Source organism: Coregonus lavaretus (genome assembly GCF_964263955.1).
Source record: "Coregonus lavaretus genome assembly, contig: HAP1_SCAFFOLD_626, whole genome shotgun sequence".
Taxonomy (NCBI): domain Eukaryota; kingdom Metazoa; phylum Chordata; class Actinopteri; order Salmoniformes; family Salmonidae; genus Coregonus; species Coregonus lavaretus.
In genome coordinates, this window is record NW_028159851.1 from 110,809 (window position 1) to 135,459 (window position 24,651).

The window sequence follows — 24,651 nt, forward strand, 5'->3', positions numbered from 1 at the left end:
TAATGGTTATATAGGATCCGAAGAAACAGGAGCCATTCTAGGGCGGCAGGTAGCTTAGTGGTTAAGAGCGTTAGGCCAGTTATCGAAAGGTCGCTGGTTCGAATCCCTGAGCCGACTAGGTGAAAAATCTGTCGATGTGCCCTTGAGCAAGGCACTTCACCCTAATTGCTCCTGTAAGTCGCTCTGGATAAGAGCGTCTGCTAAATGACTCAAATGTAATTCTGTTCGTCATCCTCTATTCATCTGGAATGTGAGAATAATGTCTAGCAACATTAGACTAAAGAAACAGTCATTCAAACACTATCTTGGTTGATGATCTGTTAGGTTGTTTAAGTGACAGAGAGTACCTGAGCATCCTCCCTGTTGGTCAGGTGGACAGACACAGCTGTATGGTCCCTCTCTCTGGTTGGACACACATCCCTCAGGACAGGGCTTCCCCTCACAGAGCTGCTTCAACACAGGACACTCACCACCTAGTACCGAGCATATCAAATCAATACAATGAGGGAGAGGACACATCCTAAATGGCACCCTATTCCCTATATAGTGCACTACTTCTGACCAGGGCTCATACAGCTATGGGAAAAAGTAATGCACTATGTAGGGAATAGGGTGCCATTTGGGACACGGCCAAAATGTAGTGTATTGGACGACCTCTATTGTTTTATCAATAGCCTGATGATGTGAGGTGTGAGGTGTGAGGTGTGTTGTGTGTTGTGTGGTGTGTGTTGTGTAATGTGTAATGTGTGGTGTGTGGGGTGATGTGTATTGTGTGATGTGTGATGTGTGTTGTGTGTTGTGTATTGTGTGTTGTGTGATGTGTGTTGTGTGTTGTGTGATGTGTGGTGTGTGGTGTGTGGTGTGGTGTGTTGTGTGATGTGTGTTGTGTATTGTGTGTTGTGTGTTGTGTGATGTGTATTGTGTGATGTGTGTTGTGTGATGTGTGTTGTGTGTTGTGTGATGTGTGTTGTGTGATGTGTATTGTGTGATGTGTATTGTGTGATGTGTATTGTGTGATGTGTGTTGTGTGATGTGTATTGTGTGATGTGTGTTGTGTGTTGTGTGATGTGTGTTGTGTGATGTGTATTGTGTGATGTGTATTGTGTGATGTGTGATGTGTATTGTGTGATGTGTGATGTGTATTGTGTGATGTGTATTATGTGATGTGTGATGTGTATTGTGTGATGTGTGATGTATATTGTGTATTGTGTGGTGTGTGATGTGTATTGTGTGATGTGTGATGTGTATTGTGTGATGTGTGTTGTGTGATGTGTGATGTGTGTTGTGTGATGTGTGTTGTGTGTTGTGTGTTGTGTGTTGTGTGTTGTGTGATGTGTGTTGTGTGATGTGTGTTGTGTGTTGTGTGATGTGTGTTGTGTGATGTGTGATGTGTGTTGTGTGATGTGTGTTGTGTGATGTGTGATGTGTGTTGTGTGATGTGTGTTGTGTGTTGTGTGTTGTACCTTTGCAGAGGCACACAGCAGATCTGTGATGAGGCTGAGTCTATCCGTGCTGTAGGTGGTCAGGAAGTTCTGGTCCAGGGTGACCACCTCACTACAGTCCAAGCCTGCACATAGCTTCCTGAACACCATGACCACGCGGAGGCCTGTAACCTCCTGAATAGCCCCCACAGAGGCATTGAGCTTACTGAGGAGGATCCGGTCCTTGGTAGTGGTCAGCAGGACATCCAGGCAACCAGGGGGCTCACAGGGCTGCAGACTGACCAGCTGGACATCACTCCTCCTGATCCCTGCCACCATGCGCAGCGCCCTCAGGAAGCCCCTCCAGTGCTCCCCTATGAACTCCTCGGGGCCCACCCCAGCCAGGCGGACAGCCACAGAGCTCTCCAGCATGCGCTTGGTCACCTGGTGGACGTGCACGCCGACACCGGTTGCCGTGGTGAAGCGTCCATCGGTGACGGTGACGTTGAGCAGGTAGTGGCCCAGTTTGAGGGCCTGACCCGGCCGGGTCACCAGCCGGCCATCTGAGGGGGACAGGGAGAACAGTAGTGTGTTGGCTATGTCGGGCTGGAGGTGGTAGGTCAGGGAGTCATAAAGGTCCTGGTCAGTGGCTCGGATCTGACCCAGCACCCCGCCCGGGTAGGCCTCTCCTGGGGTGGAGATGAGTACCTCCAGGGGGAGGATAGCAGGGGGGTGGAGGCTCTCCTGGATCACCCTGATATTGATCACTGTGGAGGCCAGGATCGGTGGTCTGCCACTGTCTAACACCTGAGGAAACACAACAGAACCACAACCATTACATCATTATTACAACCTATCATTATAATCACTACCCAGTGCTTGAATTCCTCACTTCAGGTTAAGAGGATAAAATAACAGGCTTGCAAGCGCCATTGCTGACCAGAGGGGGGAATTGGTGGACTTTTATTCACTGCTGCTTCTGGGATTAAAGAAGATAATCAATACTGGAATGAGGGCAATCTGTACCAACTCTGCTATGATCACAGAAGCTTGCAACCATTCCTGTGTTTCCGGTGAACCTACTGGTGCTCCCTGATACAGGAGGTAGCTTAGTGGTTAAGAGCGTTGTGCCAGTAACCGAAAGGTCGCTGGTTCTAATCCCCGAGCCGACTAGGTGAAAAATCTGTCGATGTGTCCTTGAGCAAGGCACTTAACCCTAATTGCTCCTGTAAGTCGCAATGGATAAGAGCGTCTGCTAAATGACAACAACAAAAAATGTTAGATAAAAAAAAATACAGATAGCAGATATACGACCCTTCAGTCACCTCTATGGTTAATCGATTACTATTCATTTACTGTATCAAGAACAAAACACATTTCAGAAAAATGTACATTTATGAATGTAGTCCAACCTGAGCATGTAGTATGTAGTGGTCCTTTACTGTGCGGTCCAGCAGTGTGGTGGTCCTGAGGGTTCCCTGGGGGTCTATTAGGAAGGAGCCTCCCTCGTCTCCCCCCAGGATGGTGAAGGAGAACGGGGGGCCGTTGTGGGAGGCATCCCTATCTGTTACAGTCAGCTGGAGAACACTGGTCCCTACTGGGACACTCTCCTGGGGTAAGGGGGGGGGGGGGGGGGGGGGGGGAGGAGAAAGAGAGAGACAGGGACAGAGGGAGGGAGGGAGGGAGAGAGAGAGAGGGGGACAGAGGGAGGCAGGGAGGAAGGGAGAGACAGAGAGAGAGAGAGAGAGAGAGATTCCATATCCAAGAGAGAGAGAGAGAGAGAGAGATTCCATATCCATGTCTTTCGATGCTGATTCAGGAGCTATTGTTCAGAGGCTTACTGAAGCTCCCTCGTTTATCCTGTCTTTCTCTTCTCAGCTATACATCCTGGATCTATACCTCACACTATTCCTTACACTCACCTGCTTCAAGGTCAACTCTATGGCACCCAATAACGTTTCTGAGTCCTCTTGACTTCAGTTAACTTGCACCCTCCAGCTAAACCTCACTTAATTTCAGACGTGTAGTCAGTGTTGTCAGATGGAATCTCTCTCTTATCTCTCCGTGGCATGTCTACCTCTGACATGCCTGTCTTACCTGGATGACAAGGCTGTAGTCGGCCTCAGAGAACACGGGTGCATTATCATTCACATCCGACACGTCAATGTTGATCAGGGCACTGCTGGATCTGGAGGGGCACCCACTGTCTGATGCCAGTACCGTCAAAGTGTACGAAGCCACCTAGTTTTAACACAGAGTGAAGGGGTGGAAAAAAAATCAACTCTAGACTTAGAGAGCAATTAGACACAATTGAGGCTTGTAACATTGCCAATCCTTGTCTGCTTCAAACTGTGACAGTTGGGGTGTTAATTGTGCTCTGTTGAATAAGAGGAACATGGGTAGAAAGATGGGAAGAATGTGGAAAGTTAGTTAGCTACCTTTTCTCGGTCTAACGGGCAGACAACCTTCACCTCACCGCTGACCGTGTCTATGGTGAAGGGCCCGGCCTGGTTGCCCTTGATGATGGAAAAGTGGATGTGGTTGTTGGAGGGACCATCAATGTCATCAGCCATCACCTTAACAACAAAGAACAGAGTGCATGAATGGACGTTAACAATATTGCATCAGACATTTTCTAGTAAAATGACACTGCAGGATTTCCCCCCTTTCTTTCTATAGAGCATTGAGTACAAATCAAAGGTTGAAAATGTTTCATTTATAGTGATTGCAGTTTTAGTACTACTAGACACTCACGGTCAACATGGTCAGGCCCGTGTCGGTATCTTCACTGATCACAGCAGAGTACACCTCCTGGCTGAAGACAGGAGAGTTGTCGTTGACATCTGTCAAGTAGATGGTTACTGTGGCAATGTCACCTTGGCTCGTCCTGCCTTTGTCCAAGGCCTTTACTGTCAAATAGTGCTCATGGGACGCTTCATAATCCAGAGCCTTGGTCACAAAAATGTCACCTGTAGACACACATACATACGCTCAGTAAAGGGACATTAAACACACATGACTAGGACAGCTAATGGCATAAACAATAAAGTTGACATTTATAGTATAGCTACCGGTGTGTGAGTCGATGCTGAACATCCCATGCTCGTTGCCGTTGATGATGGAGTAGGTGATGTCAGCGGTGGCCTTGGGGTCACCGCTAGCCGCAAACACCCTGACCACCTGGGTCCCCAAGGTGACGTCCTCTGACACCGTGACGCCATAGTCCCTGTTTTGGAAGGCCGGGGGTCTGTCGTTGACGCTGAGCACAGAGACCAGTACAGAACAGACAGAGGACAGTCTTCTGGGTGAGCCCTGGTCTGTGGCCCGGACACGCAGCGTGTACCCAGCCTGGGTCCTCACCAGGGGTCGCTCCACACGGACCAGCCCTGAATCCTGCTGGATGGAGAATCGGCCATCGGCTGAGTCCTCAAAGGAATACAGGATCCTGCTGTTGTTTGCTAGAGAGAGGGAGAGACAGAGTTTAACCCATAAATGCACAGCCATCTCCACTCTATCCTACATGAACAGTCCAGATGGAATGGGAGGTCAATGGCGTGTTTTAACCAGAGCTTGCCCAGCCCAGTCCAAGCATATCCAGCATACTGTATCTGACCACAGTCATTTGTTAAGATAACTGCACGGCAGCTGAGTGAATTGGGGCCAAATCTCTCCATGATCTCAACAACCTCCAGAGTCATCAGGTGACAAAACAATTCATTAACTGATCCTGTAAACTCTCATTCCTGTGTGGCCACAGGTGTGTCCTATCAAGAAGCTGGTTAAACAGCATGATCATTGCACAGGTGCACCTTATGCTGGGGACAATAAAGGGCCACTAAAATGTGCAGTTTTGTCACACAACACAATGCCACAGATGTCTCAAGTTGAGGGAGCGTGCAATTGGCATGCTGACTGCAGGAACGTCTTTTTAGAGAATTTGGCAGTATGTCTAACCAGCCTCACAACCGCAGACCACGTGCATGGCGTCGTGTGGGAGTGCGGTTTGCTGATATGGACAGAGTGCCCCATGGTGGCGGTATGATATGGGCAAGCATAAGCTACAGACAACGAACACAATTGCATTTTATCAATGGCAATTTGAATGCAGAGCTACGGAGGCCTATTGTCGTGCCATTCATCCGCCACCATCACCTCATGTTTTAGCATGATAATGCACAGCCCCATGTCTCAAAGATCTGTACACTTTTCCTGGAAGCAAAACATTTCCCAGTTCTTCCATGGCCTGCATACTCAGACATCTCACCCATTGAGCATGTTTGGGACGCTCTGGATAGACGTGTACAACCACATGTTCCAGTTCCCGCCAATATTCAGCAACTTCGCAAAGCCATTGAAGTGGAGTGGGACAACATTCTACAAGCAACAGCCTGATCAACTCTATGCAAAGGAGATGTCACGTTGCATATGACAAATGGTGGTCACACCTGATACTGACCAACGGCCACTTTTTGGGGGAATCTGTGACCAAAAGTGCATATCTGTATTCCCAGCCATGTGAAATCCATAGATTAGGGCCTAATTCATTTATTTCAAATGACTGATTTCCTTATAGGCACTGTAACTCCGTAAAATCTTTGAAATTGTTGCATTTACATGTTTTTCCCGGTATAAATGAACCGCATTGGAAACAAGCTAATTTCACCTTCATTAACTCCCTTGTAATGTTAAAGTATACATTTCCAAGAAATTACTATTGGCTTCACTTAGTATACATTACCCATGATCATATTGAATGACAAATAAATGTGTTCAACAATGCTTCTTTTGTTGCAGGTATAAAAAAATAAGGTATAGCCAAAGGCTGCCAGATATATGAAAAGGAAACAACTGACGATTTAAGCAAACTCCTCCTCTAACTCCTCCTCTAACTCCTCCTCTAACTCCTCCTCTAACTCCTCCTCTAACTCCTCCTCTAACTCCTCCTCTAACTCCTCCTCTAACTCCTCCTCTAACTCCTCCTCTGCAGTGGCATCTTGGTACTGCTGGTACTCAGACACCAGGTCGTTCATGTTGTTCTCTGCCTCAGTGAACTCCATCTCGTCCATGCCCTCTCCTGTGTACCAATGGAGGAAAGCCTTACGGCGGAACATAGCTGTGAACTGCTCAGAGATGCGCTTGAACAGCTCCTGGATGGCAGTGCTGTTTCCAATGAAGGTGGCAGCCATCTTGAGGCCTCGGGGAGGAATGTCACAGACTGCAGTCTTGACGTTGTTGGGGATCCATTCAACGAAGTAGCTGCTGTTCTTGTTCTGTACGTTCAGCATTTGCTCGTCCACCTCCTTCATGGACATGCGCCCGCGGAAGACTGCAGCCACCGTGAGGTAACGGCCGTGACGAGGGTCGCAGGCTGCCATCACGTTCTTCGAGTCAAACATCTGCTGAGTGAGCTCTGGAACCGTCAGGGCTCTGTACTGCTGGCTGCCCCTGCTGGTGAGGGGGACAAAGCCGGGCATGAAGAAGTGGAGACGGGGGAAGGGCACCATGTTGACTGTCAGTTTGCGCAGGTCAGTGTTGAGCTGGCCGGGGAAGCGAAGGCAGGTGGTGACCCCGCTCATGGTCGCAGACACCAGGTGGTTGAGGTCTGCGTAGGTGGGCGTGGTGAGTTTGAGGGTACGGAAGCAGATGTCGTAGAGCGCCTCGTTGTCGATACAGTAGGTCTCGTCTGTGTTCTCTACCAGCTGGTGGACTGAGAGGGTGGCATTGTAGGGCTCGACCACAGTGTCTGACACTTTAGGGGAGGGCACCACGCTGAAAGTGTTCATGATGCGGTCGGGGTACTCCTCACGGATCTTGCTGATGAGCAGGGTGCCCATGCCAGAGCCGGTTCCACCTCCCAGGGAGTGGGTGAGCTGGAAGCCCTGCAGGCAGTCACAGCTCTCAGCCTCTTTCCTCACCACATCCAAGACGGAGTCAACCAGCTCTGCACCATCGGTGTAGTGGCCCTTGGCCCAGTTGTTACCTGCTCCACTCTGACCTGTAATGGACAGAAGTATAATGTAAAGATAACATGAGATGAAACTGGGCCCTAGTGACTGATTATGCAAACACTAAAGCAGGAGATGACAAAGCTAATTAAGTGACATGGCAACCCTTTGTTTTGAATAACCAATGCCAACGGTTTGCCTGTGGTGCCTGTAGTCAAGTAATGAAGGTTTATTGTAGTAACATGCAACTAATCCTGGCCCATAGACCACTTCCAAGTTAATTTATGGTCAAACGACCAAGACAGTTTCTTACCGAAGACAAAGTTGTCAGGCCTGAAGATTTGACCGAATGGTCCAGACCTCGCAGAGTCCATGGTCCCAGGCTCCAAGTCCACAAGTACTGCACGTGGCACATACTTTCCACCTGAAAAGTCAAAAATAGCACTTACAAGAAATTCAAATCCTTTCAAAACAATCACACAGGGCTAATAATGTTAACTAGGAGACCATTTTTGGTTTTGTAGTGTTTAGCCCGAATTGGACAACTGCCAGATTTACCAGACCATTTTGGCTCATGACATCACACAACTTAACTCACCTGAAGCTTCATTGTAGTACACATACATTCTTTCCAGCTGAAGATCACTGTCCCCGTGGTAACTTCCAGTGGGGTCAATGCCATGCTCATCACTGATCACCTCCCAGAACTACACAGAAAGAAAGCATAGGGAGACATATCAATTAATGCCAATGTGAAGTCAATTCAGGTAAAATATTTTTGCAGTTAAATACACATGGATGCAACCCAGCCATTTTGAACTAGTAAATTTTTTAAAAATAAAGTAAAGAGTTATCTGCTTTGTGGCTTCCATGCTTCAAGTGTCAGAAACAAAATGGAGTTTCTAAAGTTGACAACTTTAAATAATATATTTTTCTGCGGTCCTTTGCTAAATGGACAAATAAAACATAAAAAGTATACTCAATGTATTTGTACATCGATAATCAATTATAATGCAAACTAAAAACATTGGCTATAATGAAGTCGCAGTGAGCGCGAGAGAATGAGAACAAAGGGGCCGTATTGTGCTCAATCTGACAATATATTTAAATTGTAACTAGCCCAAACGGTTAAATTTTCACGCACACTTTGAAAGATCATTAAATACAATATGTCGAGGCCTCTTGGCCATAGATTTTTTCAAACCAATAATACACCTAAAAGCCTAGACGTGTACAAACCTTTGAGCCATTAACAAAATGAGAGAGATTGTTCATTTACAAACTGGGCAGTGCGGTAATCAAATTGGAGTAAGATTAAGCTATCATCAATAACTTCCTTCGAGTGGCAACAATCTTCAAACTGTTGCATTCACACATATCGTATTTTTGTTAGGTCATTCTCTAAGAATCCTATTTATCAGTTTGGTCACAGTGCCCGCGTTGTACGCGACCTACACTGGAAGATGTGTAGGTCCCACAACCACTGTGGGAAAACAGCCTGTCTAAATATGGTTCCCAATCAGAGACAACCAGCAACAGCTGACACTCGTTGCCTCTGATTGAGAACCACTCTGGCCAACATAGAAATACAACAACTAGAAACACAAAGGAAACTCACACCCTGGCTCTGGGGACACTTGTATGTTGAGCCAGGGTGTGAGTTTCCTTTGTGTTTCTAGTTGTTGTATTTCTATGTTGGCCAGAGTGGTTCTCAATCAGAGGCAACGAGTGTCAGCTGTTGCTGTTTGTTGAAATTACGACCCCATCCTCAGTAGCCTATTCCAGCAGGCTACTGGGCAACAGAAGCACTTCCTACCTCAACATCGTCTTGCTATTCATGTTAAATAAATTAATCTGTCAATTTGAACTAAGCAAGCTGCTAAATCATTCAGTTTACATCTTGCCTACATGTTGCCCAGGCTACTGGAGGCTGTCTGAAATAAGATGTAGGCCTATCTGGGGCTATGTTTTGGCCTAGTTTTCAGGCCTTGTTGGTGGGTTTTGAGGAGTCATTGGGCTAGAAAAAGTAATTGCATTAAATCACCTGATTGTTTGGATGTGTCTGTTAGTTAATATTTTATTTCTGAGAGATAATGAATAAAAGAGAACAATTGACATTCAATAATTAGTTGTCACTGTGTTAACCACAACTAACATGCTGCATCTCTGTTTAGGGGTCAGTGCTCTAAAATGAGTCTCTCTGGGGAGAAGAGGAGGGGGGCCCTGTCTCTAAAATGAGTCTCTCTGGGGATGGAGAGGAAGGGGGCCCTGCCTCTAAAATGAGTCTCTCTGGGGAGGGAGAGGAGGGGGGCCCTGCCTCTAAAATGAGTCTCTCTGGGGAGAGAGAGGCGGGGGTCCCTGCCTCTAAAATGAGTCTCTTTGGGGAACATGACTCCAAAACTAAGAGGTGAGCTGACAATTTTGTTTAAGAATTTATATTCCAAAACGCTATATAGGAGAAAAGAAAATCACATTTGTGTTTTTTCATCAGAAATGATTACTAATGGGTACCTTCAATATAACTATTGTAGATTTGAGATGTGATTTAAAACCATTGTTTAGCTGGAATGTAATGTTCGTATCCTGTATATTTGACTGTGATACGTGGTCGTCTCACCTAGCTACCTTAAGATGAATGCATTTACAGATGCCATATCTTCATTTGACCTAGTTTCTCACAGCAGGAACATAATCCTGCAGCAATAGCAAATGTGTATTTTTAGGTGGATTATAATTAAGGGATATTTTCTGAAGGGGTTCATACGTTTTTCATCAGGGAAAATCAAGTCTGACATTTTAAAGTGGAAATTACACACTTTAGACACCTTTATAAAGCCTTGTAGTGGTTTAATCATTTCTTTAAGCAATAAAAGCTAATTGACCAACATTTCTGAAAATGGATATATAGCGTTTTGGAATGAAACTCTTCTTATGTTTCCCCATCTGAGTTCAGAGTAGATGAGAGACGTAATGTTTGTCTCTGTTGTGTTGAAGTCCAATCAAGCAGGAGAGACCAGCCTCCCCTGTACCCAGCTGTGTGTCCATGAAGAGTGACAAGTCTATGCATCCACCTATATCCTTTAGAGAGGGAGACTTTTCTACTGAACAAAGGTAAGAAGAACTCATGGGTCATGGTCAGTGAGTTAAACAACACTGTCTCTAGTCATTTCTCCTCTCCCATTTGACCATTTATTTTTGTTGTTTACATAATCCATAGGCTAATCCTTTTTTCCATTTTCATAGTCCTGAAACAATATCAAACAAACACAACAATCCCTCCCTGTGTGTGTGTGTGTGTGTGTGTGTGTGTGTGTGTGTGTGTGTGTGTGTGTGTGAGTGTGTGTGTGTGTGTACTCCCTGGATGAGGAGATGTAATATCATGTTTTGTCCCCAGAAACCAACAGGAGAGATCAGAGCCAGAGATGCTCAGTGGTCAGTCTTCCCAGAGTCATCAAACAGACCTGGTCTCCATATTCAGTGTATGTGGTCCTGTTATATACATGTCTTTTAGTAAAGTAAAGTTGATCTGTCATCATTCATTAATGTGTTAATGAGAAAGCATTTAGTCTCTTGCTTAACTTATTTACTTGATTTATTTCAGTTGCTTGAAGAGAATATTATGACATTTGTGAAGAACGAGCTGAAGATGTTCAAGAGGATTCTTAGTCCAGAACTCCCAGAAGGCTTTGAGAGTCAGAAGCAGGATAAGGAAGTGGTGGATGCTGAAGATGAGAAGCAGGAGAGCAGTGCCAGAGAGGGGGCTCTGAAGATCACACTGCACGTCCTCAGGAAAATGAACCTGAAGGAGCTTGCTGACACACTGGAGAAAAGTAAGAGCTGTCTGCCTCATGTTGAATGCTGTTTTAGAACATTTAAAAGCTGTAGCTAAAGTACAGCTAAAGTAGCTGTGTAACTAAATGATATTGTAGCAGCCTTAACACAACACCTAGTGACCTCATCAAGTAGCAGCAGGGATGTGTTGTGTTGAGAGAGAGAGAGAGAGAGAGAGAGAGGGAGAGAGAGAGAGAGAGAGAGAGAGAGAGAGAGAGAGAGAGAGAGAGAGAGAGAGAGAGAGAGAGAGAGAGAGAGAGAGAGAGAGAGAGTTTGCATTATGAAAACATTTACACATTTATACAGTCAGTTAATCGAAGAAATGATTATAATTTAAAATGTTATAACAGTCCTAGAATACTGTAGGCATTAAAAGAGATGTAATATTAATATCCTCTGTGTTATTTCTTCATTCAGATGAGCTTGCTGTGATTTGCCAACGTGAACTCAAATCTAATCTAAAGAAGAAGTTTCAATGTGTATTTGAGGGGATCGCTAAACAAGGAAACCCAACACTTCTCAATAAGATCTACACAGAGCTCTACATCACAGAGGGTGGAACAGGAGAGGTCAATAATGAACATGAGCTGAGACAGATTGAGACAACAACCAGGAAGCAAGCAAGACCAGAGACTGCAATCAAATGTAACAACATCTTCAAACCCTTAACTGGACAAGACAAACTTATCAGAACTGTGCTGACAAAGGGAGTCGCTGGCATTGGAAAAACAGTCTCTGTGCAGAAGTTCATTCTGGACTGGGCTGAAGGAAAAGCAAATCAGGATGTCCAATTTGTATTTTCATTCCCTTTTCGGGAGCTGAATTTGATGAAAATGGAAAAACACACTTTCATTGAACTTCTCAATCACTTCTCAATGGAAACCAAAGAATCAAGAATCTCCAACTACGACAAGTACAAAGTTCTGTTCATCTTTGATGGTCTGGATGAGTGCCGACTGCCCCTAGACTTCCAGAAGAACAAGATCTGTTGTGACGTCACAGAGTCAACCTCAGTGGATGTTCTGCTGACAAATCTCATCACGGGAAATCTGCTTCCCTCTGCTCTCCTCTGGATAACTACCCGACCTGCAGCAGCCAATCAGATCCCTTCAGGGTGTGTTGACCAGGTGACAGAGGTACGAGGGTTCAATGACCCACAGAAGGAGGAGTACTTCAGGAAGAGATTCAGTGATGAGGACCTGGCCAACAGAATCATCTCACACATAAAGACATCAAGGAGCCTCCTCATCATGTGCCACATTCCAGTCTTCTGTTGGATTTCTGCAATAGTCCTTGAACACATGCTGAAACATAAGAGAGAAGAGATGCCCAAGACTCTGACTGAGATGTACTCACACCTTGTGGAGTTTCATACCAAACAGAAGAATGAAAAGTATCTTGGGAAAGAAGAGACAGGTCCACACTGGAATAAAGAGAGCATTCTGTCACTGGGAAAACTGGCTTTTCAACAGCTTGTGAAGGGCAATCCGATTTTCTATGAAGAAGACCTGAAAGAGGCTGGCATTGATGTCAATGAAGCCTCAGTGTACTCAGGATTGTGCACACAGCTCTTTAAAGAGGAATGTGTGCTGTACCAGGACAAGGTGTACTGCTTCGTGCATCTGAGCATTCAAGAGTTTCTGGCTGCTGTATATGTGTTCCTCTCATTCATCAACAACAATGAGAATCTAATGGCCAAACCTCAATCAACGTGCAGTAACTTTTCTGTGAGGATCAGACACAAGCGTAAAGTTACCTTCTACAAGAGTGCTGTGGATAAAGCCTTACAAAGTGAGACAGGAAACCTGGACCTTTTCCTCCGCTTCCTTCTGGGCCTCTCACTGGAGTCCAATCAGAAGCACTTACAAGGTCTATTGACAAAGACAAGAAGCAGCTCAAAGAGCCATGAAGAAACAGTCAAGTACATCAAGGAGAAGATCAGGGAGAATCCCTCTCCAGAGAGGTGCATCAATCTGTTCCACTGTCTGAATGAACTGAATGACCATTCTCTTGTGGAAGAGATCCAAAGCTTCCTGAGATCAGGAAGACTCTCAGAAGCCAAACTGTCACCTGCACAGTGGTCAGCTCTGGTCTTTGTGTTGCTGACTTCAGAAAAGGAGCTGGATGTGTTTGACCTGAAGAAATACTCCAGATCAGAGGAAGGTCTTCTGAGGCTGCTGCCAGTGGTTAAAGCCTCCAGAGCTGCTCTGTGAGTACATAAAATGACATTTAAGTACTAATCATCAGGAAGAAATATTCAGTTTAGAGAAATATATATATTATAATATGTATATAATATATAATATTATATTGAAAAACATATTGAATCAATGTATTGATGTTCATATTAGTATAACAATATGACCATACAATTCTAGGAGACGGAAGATGAATCTATATGTTGTTTAAGAGAATAAACCAAATGCATCTGCCATTGTCCTTCTACACTACTGGTGTTAAATTAACAATGTGTTTGTGAAATCATGATGATCTCTCTGTCAGGCTGTCAGGCTGTGGACTCACAGAGGAAGGCTGTGCTTCTCTGGTCTCAGCTCTGAGGTCAAACCCCTCACACCTGAGAGAGCTGGATCTGAGTAACAATGACCTGAAGGATTCAGGAGTGAAGCTGCTCTCTGCTGGACTGGGGAATCCCCACTGTAAACTGGAGACTCTGAGGTCAGTATTCCTGTAGTTGGTCAACAAGTGATAACTGTTCACCAGATTCACATGTGTTTACCAGGCACACATAGTCCACACCATATGTGTTTGGACAGTGAAGCTTACAGTTTTAAATTTGGTGCTATGCTCCAGCATTTTGGATTTGAGATAGAATGTTTCATATTAGGCGACAGTACAGAATGTCACCGTTTATTTTATGTTAATGGTGAGAGGTTAGTATGTTTTGTTGTAGCCTCTGTAACTTTCTCACTCATTATTATTCATGATTCATTCATGATCTTTTCAATCATGGCATCATCAGGATTACTTTAGTAGTGTTTAGAAACATGTTATCTACTCACTTAGAAAGAAAATTACTCAACACCAAAGAATAGCGGTGTGGTTTTAATATGATTTTAATCTTTACAGGCTGTCAGGCTGTCTAGTCACAGAGGAAGGCTGTGCTTCTCTGGTCTCAGCTCTGAAGTCAAACCCCTCACACCTGAGAGAGCTGGATCTGAGTAACAATGACCTGAAGGATTCAGGAGTGAAGCTGCTCTCTGCTGGACTGGGGAATCCCCACTGTAAACTGGAGACTCTGAGGTCAGTATTCCTGTAGTTGGTCAACAAGTGATAACTGTTCACCAGATTCACATGTGTTTACCAGGCACACATAGTCCACACCATATGTGTTTGGACAGTGAAGCTTACAGTTTTAAATTTGGTGCTATGCTCCAGCATTTTGGATTTGAGATAGAATGTTTCATATTAGGCGACAGTACAGAATGTCACCGTTTATTTTATGTTAATGGTGAGAGGTTAGTATGTTTTGTTGTAGCCTCTGTAACTTTCTCACTCATTATTATTCATGATTCATTCATGATCTTTTCAATCATGGCATCATCAGGATTACTTTAGTAGTGTTTAGAAACATGTTATCTACTCACTTAGAAAGAAAATTACTCAACACCAAAGAATAGCGGTGTGGTTTTAATATGATTTTAATCTTTACAGGCTGTCAGGCTGTCTAGTCACAGAGGAAGGCTGTGCTTCTCTGGTCTCAGCTCTGAAGTCAAACCCCTCACACCTGAGAGAGCTGGATCTGAGTAACAATGACCTGAAGGATTCAGGAGTGAAGCTGCTCTCTGCTGGACTGGAGGATCCCCACTGTAAACTGGAGACTCTGAGGTCAGTATTCCTTTATCACTCAATGAACACACATACACTGGACACACACACACACACACACTGTACACACACACACTGGACAGGGACACACTGGACACTCACACACACACACACACAGTGGACAGACACACACACATAAGGATTAATTTAGTAGTGTTTAGAAACATGTTATCTACTCTTACAAATGATACATTAATTCATGTATATACAGTACCAGTCAAAAGTTTGGACACACCTACTCATTCAAGGGTTTTTCATTATTTGTATTATTTTTTACATTGTATAATAACAGTGAAGACATTAAAACTATGAAATAACAAATATGGAATCATGTAATAACCAATGACGTGTTAAACAAATGAAAATATATTTTATATTTGAAATTCTTTAAGCCACCCTTTGCCTTGATGACAGTTTTGCACACTCTTGGCATTCTCTCAACCAGCTTCACCTGGAATGCTTTTCCAACAGTCTTGAAGGAGTTCCCACATATGCTGAGCACTTGTTGGCTGTTTTTCCTTCACTCTGCCGTCTGACTCATCCCAAACCATCTCAATTGGGTTGAGGTCGGGTGATTGTGGAGGCCAGGTCATCTGATGCAGCACTCAATCACTCTCCTTACACAGTCTGGAAGTGTGTTGGGTCATTGTCCTGTTGAAATATTATTATTTTATTTTTTTTCACCTTTATTTAACCAGGTAAACCAGTTGAGAACAAGTTCTCATTTACAACTGCGACCTGGCCAAGATAAAGCAAAGCAGTGCGATAAAAACAACAATACAGAGTTACATATGGGGTAAAACAAAACAAAGTAAAAAAAAAAATACAACAGAAATACATATATATACAGTGTGTGCAAATTTAGCAAGTTATGGAGGTAAGGCAATAAAATAGGCTATAGTGCAAAATAATTACAATTAGTATTAACACTGGAATGATAGATGTGCAAGAGATGATGTGCAAATAGAGATACTGGGGTACAAATGAGCAAAATAAATAACAATATAGGGATGAGGTAGTTGGGCGGGCTAATTTCAGATGGGCTGTGTACAGGTGCAGTGATCGGTAAGGTGCTCTGACAACTGATGCTTAAAGTTAGTGAGGGAGATAAGTGTCTCCAGCTTCAGAGATTTTTGCAATTTGTTCCAGTCATTGGCAGCAGAGAACTGGAAGGAATTGCGGCCAAAGGAGGTGTTGACTTTGGGGATGACCAGTGAGATATACCCGCTGGAGCGCAGACTACGGGTGGGTGTTGCTATGGTGACCAATGAGCTAAGATAAGGCGGGGATTTGCCTAGCAGTGATTTATAGATGGCCTGGAGCCAGTGGGTTTGGCGTCGAATATGTAGTGAGGACCAGCCAACAAGAGCGTACAGGTCACAGGTGGGTATTATATGGGGCTTTGGAGACAAAACGGATGGCACTGTGATAGACTACATCCAATTTGCTGAGTAGAGTGTTGGAGGCTATTTTGTAAATGACATCGCCCAAGTCAAGGATCGGTAGGATAGTCAGTTTTACGAGGGCATGTTTGGCAGCATGAGTGAAGGAGGCTTTGTTACGAAATAGGAAACCGATTCTAGATTTAACTTTGGATTGGAGATTCTTAATGTGAGTCTGGAAGGAGAGTTTACAGTCTAACCAGACACCTAGATATTTGTAGTTGTCCACATACTCTAGGTCAGACCCGTCGAGAGTAGTGATTCTAGTCGGGTGGGCGGGTGCAAGCAGCGTTCGGTTGAAGAGCATGCATTTAGTTTTACTAGTGTTTAAGAGCAGTTGGAGGCTACTGAAGGAGTGTTGTATGGAATTGAAGCTCGTTTGGAGGTTTGTTAACACAGTGTCCAATGAAGGGCCAGATGTATACAAAATGGTGTCGTCTGCGTAGAGGTGGATCTGAGAGTCACCAGCAGCAAGAGCGACGTCATTGATATACACAGAGAAAAGAGTCGGCCCAAGAATTGAACCCTGTGGCACCCCCATAGAGACTGCCATAGGTCCAGACAACAGGCCCTCCGATTTGACACATTGAACTCTATCTGAGAAGTAGTTGGTGAACCAGGCGAGGCAGTCATTTGAGAAACCAAGGCTATTTAGTCTGCCAATAAGAATGCGGTGGTTGACAGAGTCGAAAGCCTTGGCCAGGTCAATGAAAACGGCTGCACAGTACTGTCTATTATCGATCGCGGTTATAATATTGTTTAGGACCTTGAGCGTGGCTGAAGTGCACCCATGACCAGCTCGGAAACCGGATTAAATAGCGGAGAAGGTACGGTGGGATTCGAAATGGTCGGTGATCTGTTTGTTGACTTGGCTTTCAAAAACTTTTGAAAGGCAGGGCAGGATAGATATGGGTCTGTAACAGTTTGGATCTAGGGTGTCACCCCCTTTGAAGAGGGGGATGACCGCGGCAGCTTTCCAATCTCTGGGGATCTCAGACGTTACGAAAGAGAGGTTGAACAGGCTAGTAATAGGGGTTGCGACAATTTCGGCGGCTAGTTTTAGAAAGAAAGGGTCCAGATTGTCTAGCCCAGATGATTTGTAGGGGTCCAGATTTTGCAGGTCTTTTAGAACATCAGATGTCTGGATTTGTGTGAAGGAGAAGCGGGGGGGGCATGGGCAAGTTGGAGCGGAGGGTGCAGAGCTGGTGGCCGGGGTAGTGGTAGCCAGGTGGAAAGCATGGCAAGCCGTAGCAAAATGCTTGTTGAAATTCTCGATTATTGTAGATTTATCGGTGGTGATAGTGTTTCCTAGCCTCAGTGCAGTGGGCAGCTGGGAGGAAGTGCTCTTAATTTCTATGGACTTTACAGTGTCCCAAAACTTTTTGGAGTTAGTGCTACAGGATGCAAATTTCTGTTTGAAAAAGTTAGCCTTTGCTTTCCTAACTGCTTGTGTATATTGGTTCCTAACTTCCCTGAAAAGTTGCATATCGCGGGGGCTATTTGATGCTAATGCAGTACGCCACAGGATGTTTTTGTGCTGGTCAAGGGCAGTCAAGTCTGAGGAGAACCAGGGGCTATATCTGTTCTTAGTTCTGTATTTTTTGAATGGGGCATGTCTATTTAAGATTGAGAGGAAATTACTTTTAAAGAACAACCAGGCATACTCTATTGACGGAATGAGATCTATATCCATCCAGGATACCTGGGCCAGGTCAATTAGGAAGGTCCAAATGATAGTCCCACTAAGCCCAAACCAGATGGGATGGCGTATCGCTGCAGAATGCTGTGGTAGCCATGCTGGTTAAGTGTGCCTTGAATTCTAAATAGATCACAGACAGTGTCACCAGCAAAGCACCCTCACACCATAACACCTCCTCCTCCATGCTTTACGGTGGGAACTACACATGCGGAGATCATCCGTTCACCCACACTGCTTCTCACAAAGACACGGCGGTTGGAACCAAAAATCTCCAATTTGGACTCCAGACCAAAGGACAAATGTCCACCTGTGTAAATTGTTTTACATTTTTGTCATTTAGCAGACGCTCTTATCCAGAGCGACTTATAGGAGCAATTAGGGTTCATTGCCTTGCTCAAGGGCACATCGACAGATTTTTCACCTAGTTGGCTAGGGGATTAGAAGCAGCGACCTTTCTGTTACTGGCACAACACTCTTAACCCCTAAGCTACCTGCCCCCCTTAGTAATGTCCATTCCTTATGTTTCTTGGCCCAAGCAAGTCTCTTATTCTTATTGTTGTCCTTTAGTAGTGATTTCTTTGCAGCAATTCGACCATGAAAGCCTGATTCACAGTCTCCTCTGAACAGTTGATGTTGAGATGTGTCTGTGATTTGAACTCTGTGAAGCATTTATTTGTGTCTTCCATTCCTGTGGCGGTCCTCATGAGAGCCAGTTTCATCATAGCGCTTGATGTTTTTTGCGACTGCACATAAAGAAACATTCAAAGTTCTTGAAATGTTCCGTATTGACTGACCTTCATGTCTTAAAGTAATGATGGACTGTCATTTATTTTTGCTTATTTGAGCTGTTCTTGCCATAATATGGACTTGGTCTTTTACCAAATAGGCCTATCTTCTGTATACCCCCCCTACCTTGTCACAACACAACTGATTGGCTCAAACGCATTAAGAAGGAAATAAATTCAACAAATTAACTTTTAAGAAGGCACACCTGTTAATTGAAATGCATTCCAGGTGACTACCCCAAGTGCTGGTTGAGAGAATGCCAAGAGTGTGCAAAGCTGTCATTAAGGCAAAGGGTGGCTATTTGAAGAATCTCAAATCTGAAATATATTTTGATTTGTTTAACACTTCTTTGGTTACTACATGATTCCATATGTGCTATTTCATAGTTTTGATGTCTTTACTAATATTCTACAATGTAAAAAATAGTTTAAAAAATATTTTTAAAAACTTGAATGAGTTGGTGTGTTCAAATGTTTTACTGGTAGTGTTTATATACAGTGAGGGAAAAAAGTATTTGATCCCCTGCTGATTTTGTACGTTTGCCCACTGACAAAGAAATGATCAGTCTATAATTTTAATGGTAGGTTTATTTGAACAGTGAGAGACAGAGTAACAACAAAAAAATGCAGAAAAACACATTTGTCAAAAATGTTATGAATTGATTTGCATTTTAATGAGGGAAATAAGTATTTGACCCCTCTGCAAAACATGACTTAGTACTTCGTGGCAAAACCCTTGTTGGCAATCACAGAGGCCAGACGTTTCTTGTAGTTGGCCACCAGGTTTGCATACATCTCAGGAGGGATTTTGTCCCACTCCTTTTTGCAGATCTTCTCCAAGTCATTAAGGTTTCGAGACTGACGTTTGGCAACTCGAACCTTCAGCTCCCTCCACAGATTTTCTATGGGATTAAGGTCTGGAGACTGGCTAGGCCACTCCAGGACCTTAATGTGCTTCTTCTTGAGCCACTCCTTTGTTGCCTTGGCCATGTGTTTTGGGTCATTGTCATGCTGGAATACCCATCCACGACCAATTTTCAATGCCCTGGCTGAGGGAAGGAGGTTCTCACCCAAGATTTGACGGTACATGGCCCCGTCCATCGTCCCTTTGATGCGGTGAAGTTGTCCTGTCCCCTTAGCAGAAAAACACCCCCAAAGCATAATGTTTCCACCTCCATGTTTGACGGTGGGGATGGTGTTCTTGGGGTCATAGGCAGCATTCCTCCTCCTCCAAACACGGCGAGTTGAGGTGATGCCAAAGAGCTCGATTTTGGTCTCATCTGACCACAACACTTTCACCCAGTTCTCCTCTGAATCATTCAGATGTTCATTGGCAAACTTCAGACGGGCCTGTATATGTGCTTTCTTGAGCAGGGGGACCTTGCGGGCGCTGCAGGATTTCAGTCCTTCACGTCATAGTGTGTTACCAATTGTTTTCTTGGTGACTATGGTCCCAGCTGCCTTGAAATCATTGACAAGATCCTCCCGTGTAGTTCTGGGCTGATTCCTAACCAATTTCATGATCATTGCAACTCCACGAGGTGAGATCTTGCATGGAGCCCCAGGCCGAGGGAGATTGACTGTGCTTTTGTGTTTCTTCCATTTGCAAATAATCGCACCAACTGTTGTCACCATCTCACCAAGCTGCTTGGCGATGGTCTTGTAGCCCATTCCAGCCTTGTGTAGGTCTACAATCTTGTCCCTGACATCCTTGGAGAGCTCTTTGGTCTTGGTGGAGAGTTTGGAATCTGATTGATTGATTGCTTCTGTGGACAGGTGTCTTTTATACAGGTAACAAACTGAGATTAGGAGCACTCCCTTTAAGAGTGTGCTCCTAATCTCAGCTCGTTACCTGTATAAAAGACACCTGGGAGCCAGAAATCTTTCTGATTGAGAGGGGGTCAAATACTTATTTCCCTCATTAAAATGCAAATCAATTTATAACATTTTTGACAAATATGGCACGATTCAGGACTCTGATGTATCTGAAAATTTTTAAATAATATATTTTCACCAAAAAGAATAGCAGTGTGATTTTAAAATAATTTTACTCTTTGCAGGCTGTCAGGCTGTCTAGTCACAGAGGAAGGCTGTGCTTCTCTGGTCTCAGCTCTGAAGTCAAACCCCTCACACCGGAGAGAGCTGGACCTGAGTAACAATGACCTGAAGGATTCAGGAGTGAAGCTGCTCTCTGCTGGACTGGGGAATCCCCACTGTAAACTGGAGACTCTGAGGTCAGTATTCCTGTAGTTGGTCAACAAGTGATAACTGTTCACCAGATCCACATGTGTTTACCAGGCACACATAGTCCACACAATACCCTCAAATAAAAGGTGACATTATATACTGTCACCTCATATGAAACATATTTTCTCAAATCCAAAATGCTGGAGTACATTTAAAATGTTAGTTTCACTATCAAAATAGATATGGTGTGGACTGTATACTCAATACAATCTAAATCTGATACCTCACTGTCTGTCTTTTGACTGATACTGCTTTTTAAACTGCTCTGGTTAGTCTACTCAAATATTTGTAATATGCATTTTTCTATCTACAAGCAGTACTTTGATAATTTGTCATTTCTAATACTGATACATTAATTTATGAATAGATATGGCAGGTTTCAGGACACTGATGTATCTGAAAATTTAGAAAAAAATATACTGCCACTATTTTCACCACCAAAGAATAGCATTACATTTACATTTTAGTCATTTAGCAGATGCTCTTAACCAGAGCGACTTACAGGAGCAATTAGGGTTAAGTGCCTTGCTCAAGGGCACATTAACGTCATTTAGCAGACGCTCTTAGCCAGAGCGACTCACAAATTGGTGCGTTCACCCTAATAGCAGTGTGGTTTTAATATGATTTGACTCTTTGCAGGCTGTCAGGCTGTCTAGTCACAGAAGAAGGCTGTGCTTCTCTGGTCTCAGCTCTGAAGTCAAACCCCTCACACCTGAGAGAGCTGGACCTGAGCTACAATCACCCAGGAGACTCAGGAGTCAGACTGCTCTCTGCTGGACTGGAGGATCCACACTGCAGACTGGAGAAACTCAAGTATGTAGAGGGTTTATGACAATGTTCATATCAGACATGTTGGAGTTATCAGGCTAGTTAAGACAAACATTCTGACCACCACTTGGACAAAGTTATATGCTGACTGTGTGTGTGTGTGTGTGTGTGTGTGTGTGTGTGTGTGTGTGTGTGTGTGTGTGTGTGTGTGTGTGTGTGAGTGTGAGTTCAGGTGTATCCCTCAATGACTGTCTGTTCTTCTGCTTACTGCTACAGTGTGGAACATGGTGTAGAGATCACAATGAAACCTGGACTTAGAAAATGTGAGTGTTGACTGCTGTGAACAATATGACTAAGAATAAGTCTTAATTCAAGTGAAGTCAAAGTCAAAGACCACCATCATTACTTCCTTGGTCATATTAAATATCAGCTGTAGTTCTACAGAAGCACAAATCAGGGACACCAAAGTTTACAAAGAGTTGCTTTGACAATGTGTGTGTCTGTGTATGCATGCGTGCATGAAGGTGTGTGTGTGTGTGTGTGTGTTCAGGATGTGTGTGTGTTCAGTGTGTGTGTTCAGGATGATGATGATTTCTAATATTGTGTCTGGTTTCATCCATCAGATGTCTGTGATCTCACACTGGACCTAAACACAGTAAACAGACTCCTCTCTTTGTCTGAGGAGAATAGAAAGGTGACATGGAGGAGAGAGGAGCAGCCGTATCCTGATCACCCAGAGAGATTTGAGGACAGGGAACAGGTGCTGTGTAGAGAGGGTCTGACTGGGCGCTGTTACTGGGAGGTAGAGTGGAGTGGGAGAGGGGCTGTTATAGGAGTGGCATATAAAGGAATCAGCAGGAGAGGAGTGGGTAATGACTGTTGGCTTGGATGTAATGACAAGTCCTGGAGTCTGTTCTGCTCTGACAACCGTTACTCTGCCTGTCACAATAATAAGTCCACTACCATAGACGTCCCCTCCTCCAGCTCCCACAGAGTAGGAGTGTATCTGGACTGGCCAGCCGGCACTCTGTCCTTCTACAGAGTCTCCTCTGACACACTGACCCACCTGAACACATTCCACTCCACATTCACTGAGCCCCTCTATCCAGGGTTTAGGATTCATGTTGACTCCTCAGTGTCCCTGTAAATAATAACCATGGTAACAATCACTCACTCACACACACACAAACACACACTGGACACCTACACACTGGACACCTACACACTGGACACACACTCGACACACTGGAAACACACACACACACACACACTGGACACACACACACACACACTGGACACACACAAACACACACACACACTAGACACACACACACTAGACACACACACACACAACTGAACAAACACACACACACTGGACACACACACACACACACACACTGAACACACACACTAGTTTTGTGTGTATTGTGTATATGTTGTGAAATTGTTAGATATTACTTGTTAGATATTACTGCACTGTCGGAGCTAGAAGCACAAGCATTTCGCTACACCCGCTATAACATCTGCTAAACACGTGTATGTGACAAATAAAATTTTATTTTATTTGATGAAGACTGTTATTTATTTAATCAATTGTAGAATGCTGTTACGTAACAAAATGTGGAAAAGGTCAAGGGTTTAGAATCCTTTCTGAATGCCCTGTATCCTCCTCTTTCTACCTGGTTTCCTTTTCCTCTGTCAACCACCAGCCTCTCATCTCCAAGACAAATGAATGAGGTGAGAAAAGGAAGAGGTGGATGTACTGAGGCGGCAGGTATTTAAGGGGGTCAGCCGCAGCACTAGCCGGGACTCCGGACTAATCACAAACTCTTACTCTGAATGTATCCTGCAGCACGCAAGGATACCATATTTGAGTGATCTAATGTAGTGCCACATAACTACCTTCATTAGCAGCCAAGCATCGATCAACATGTCACCAGAATAAGACCCTCGATATTTATTGGAAAGGAGCATCAATCTCATCACCTTGCACATTCACCATCATTTATTTCACCTGTAACCCAGGCCCGGCGGTAGGATTAACTCGGCAAGGGGGCATCAGAAATTACTAAGGGGGCACAACTATTTTCGCTTGCTGACAACACAGGGGGGATAATAATCGATAGTACAATTACACACAATGTATTTGCAGCCACGCACGGCTGTCTTGCCGCAAGAATACAGGCTACTGCACCGCTTTACAAACGTGAACAATTCATAACCGGCTCGAGAAATTGCAAGTTATGACAACGCTACAAAGCTACATGCAAAATACCCATCAATCCTATGCAAAACAGTTGCTAATTACCGTAATAACACTTCCTCATGCCAATACAATGCATTTCCAATCGCGGAAAGCAAACAATGTACAATGCACTACCACGACTTATCGGTACAATGCAGCTTGAACGCAGCTACCAAGCTGTCTTCCCACAAGAGTGCCGTCCTACACTGCGTATGATAACAGAGACATTAATATTCCATAGCAACGAGTTGTTTATGGCAACATTATAGCTACATCGTTACTCAACCATTGGTCAAGGTCTGCCCACCCTCATCAATGTAATGCAAAGCACCTCTTCTACATTATAAAACAACATTAAAAACAATCCCATTATATTATAAACCAAACATTTCCAATCACATCACAGAAATCAAGCAGTAGAC

General features: G+C 44.2%; 2 protein-coding genes across 2 annotated transcripts; one reads left to right on the top strand and one right to left on the bottom strand.

Annotated features, from left to right (window-relative positions):
• Positions 1–6,277: 6,277 nt before the first annotated feature.
• Positions 6,278–8,007, bottom strand: LOC311122384 (tubulin beta-4B chain-like; the record flags this gene model as incomplete). The annotated part of the gene is made up of 3 exons (XM_084196751.1): positions 7,965–8,007; positions 7,680–7,790; positions 6,278–7,416 (listed from the first exon to the last, which is right to left on the bottom strand). The coding sequence occupies exons 1-3, from the start codon at positions 7,990–7,992 to the stop codon at positions 6,278–6,280; spliced, it is 1,278 nt and encodes a 425-aa protein (XP_084052877.1). The 5' UTR covers positions 7,993–8,007.
• A 3,152-nt stretch (positions 8,008–11,159) lies between these two features.
• Positions 11,160–23,312, top strand: LOC311122385 (NACHT, LRR and PYD domains-containing protein 3-like; the record flags this gene model as incomplete). The annotated part of the gene is made up of 9 exons (XM_084196752.1): positions 11,160–11,177; positions 11,620–13,406; positions 13,700–13,856; positions 14,373–14,450; positions 14,865–15,043; positions 21,030–21,203; positions 21,856–22,029; positions 22,261–22,309; positions 22,616–23,312. 9 exons carry the CDS (start codon positions 11,160–11,162, stop codon positions 23,129–23,131), a joined length of 3,132 nt encoding a protein of 1,043 aa, XP_084052878.1. The 3' UTR covers positions 23,132–23,312.
• Between the last annotated feature and the right edge of the window lie 1,339 nt (positions 23,313–24,651).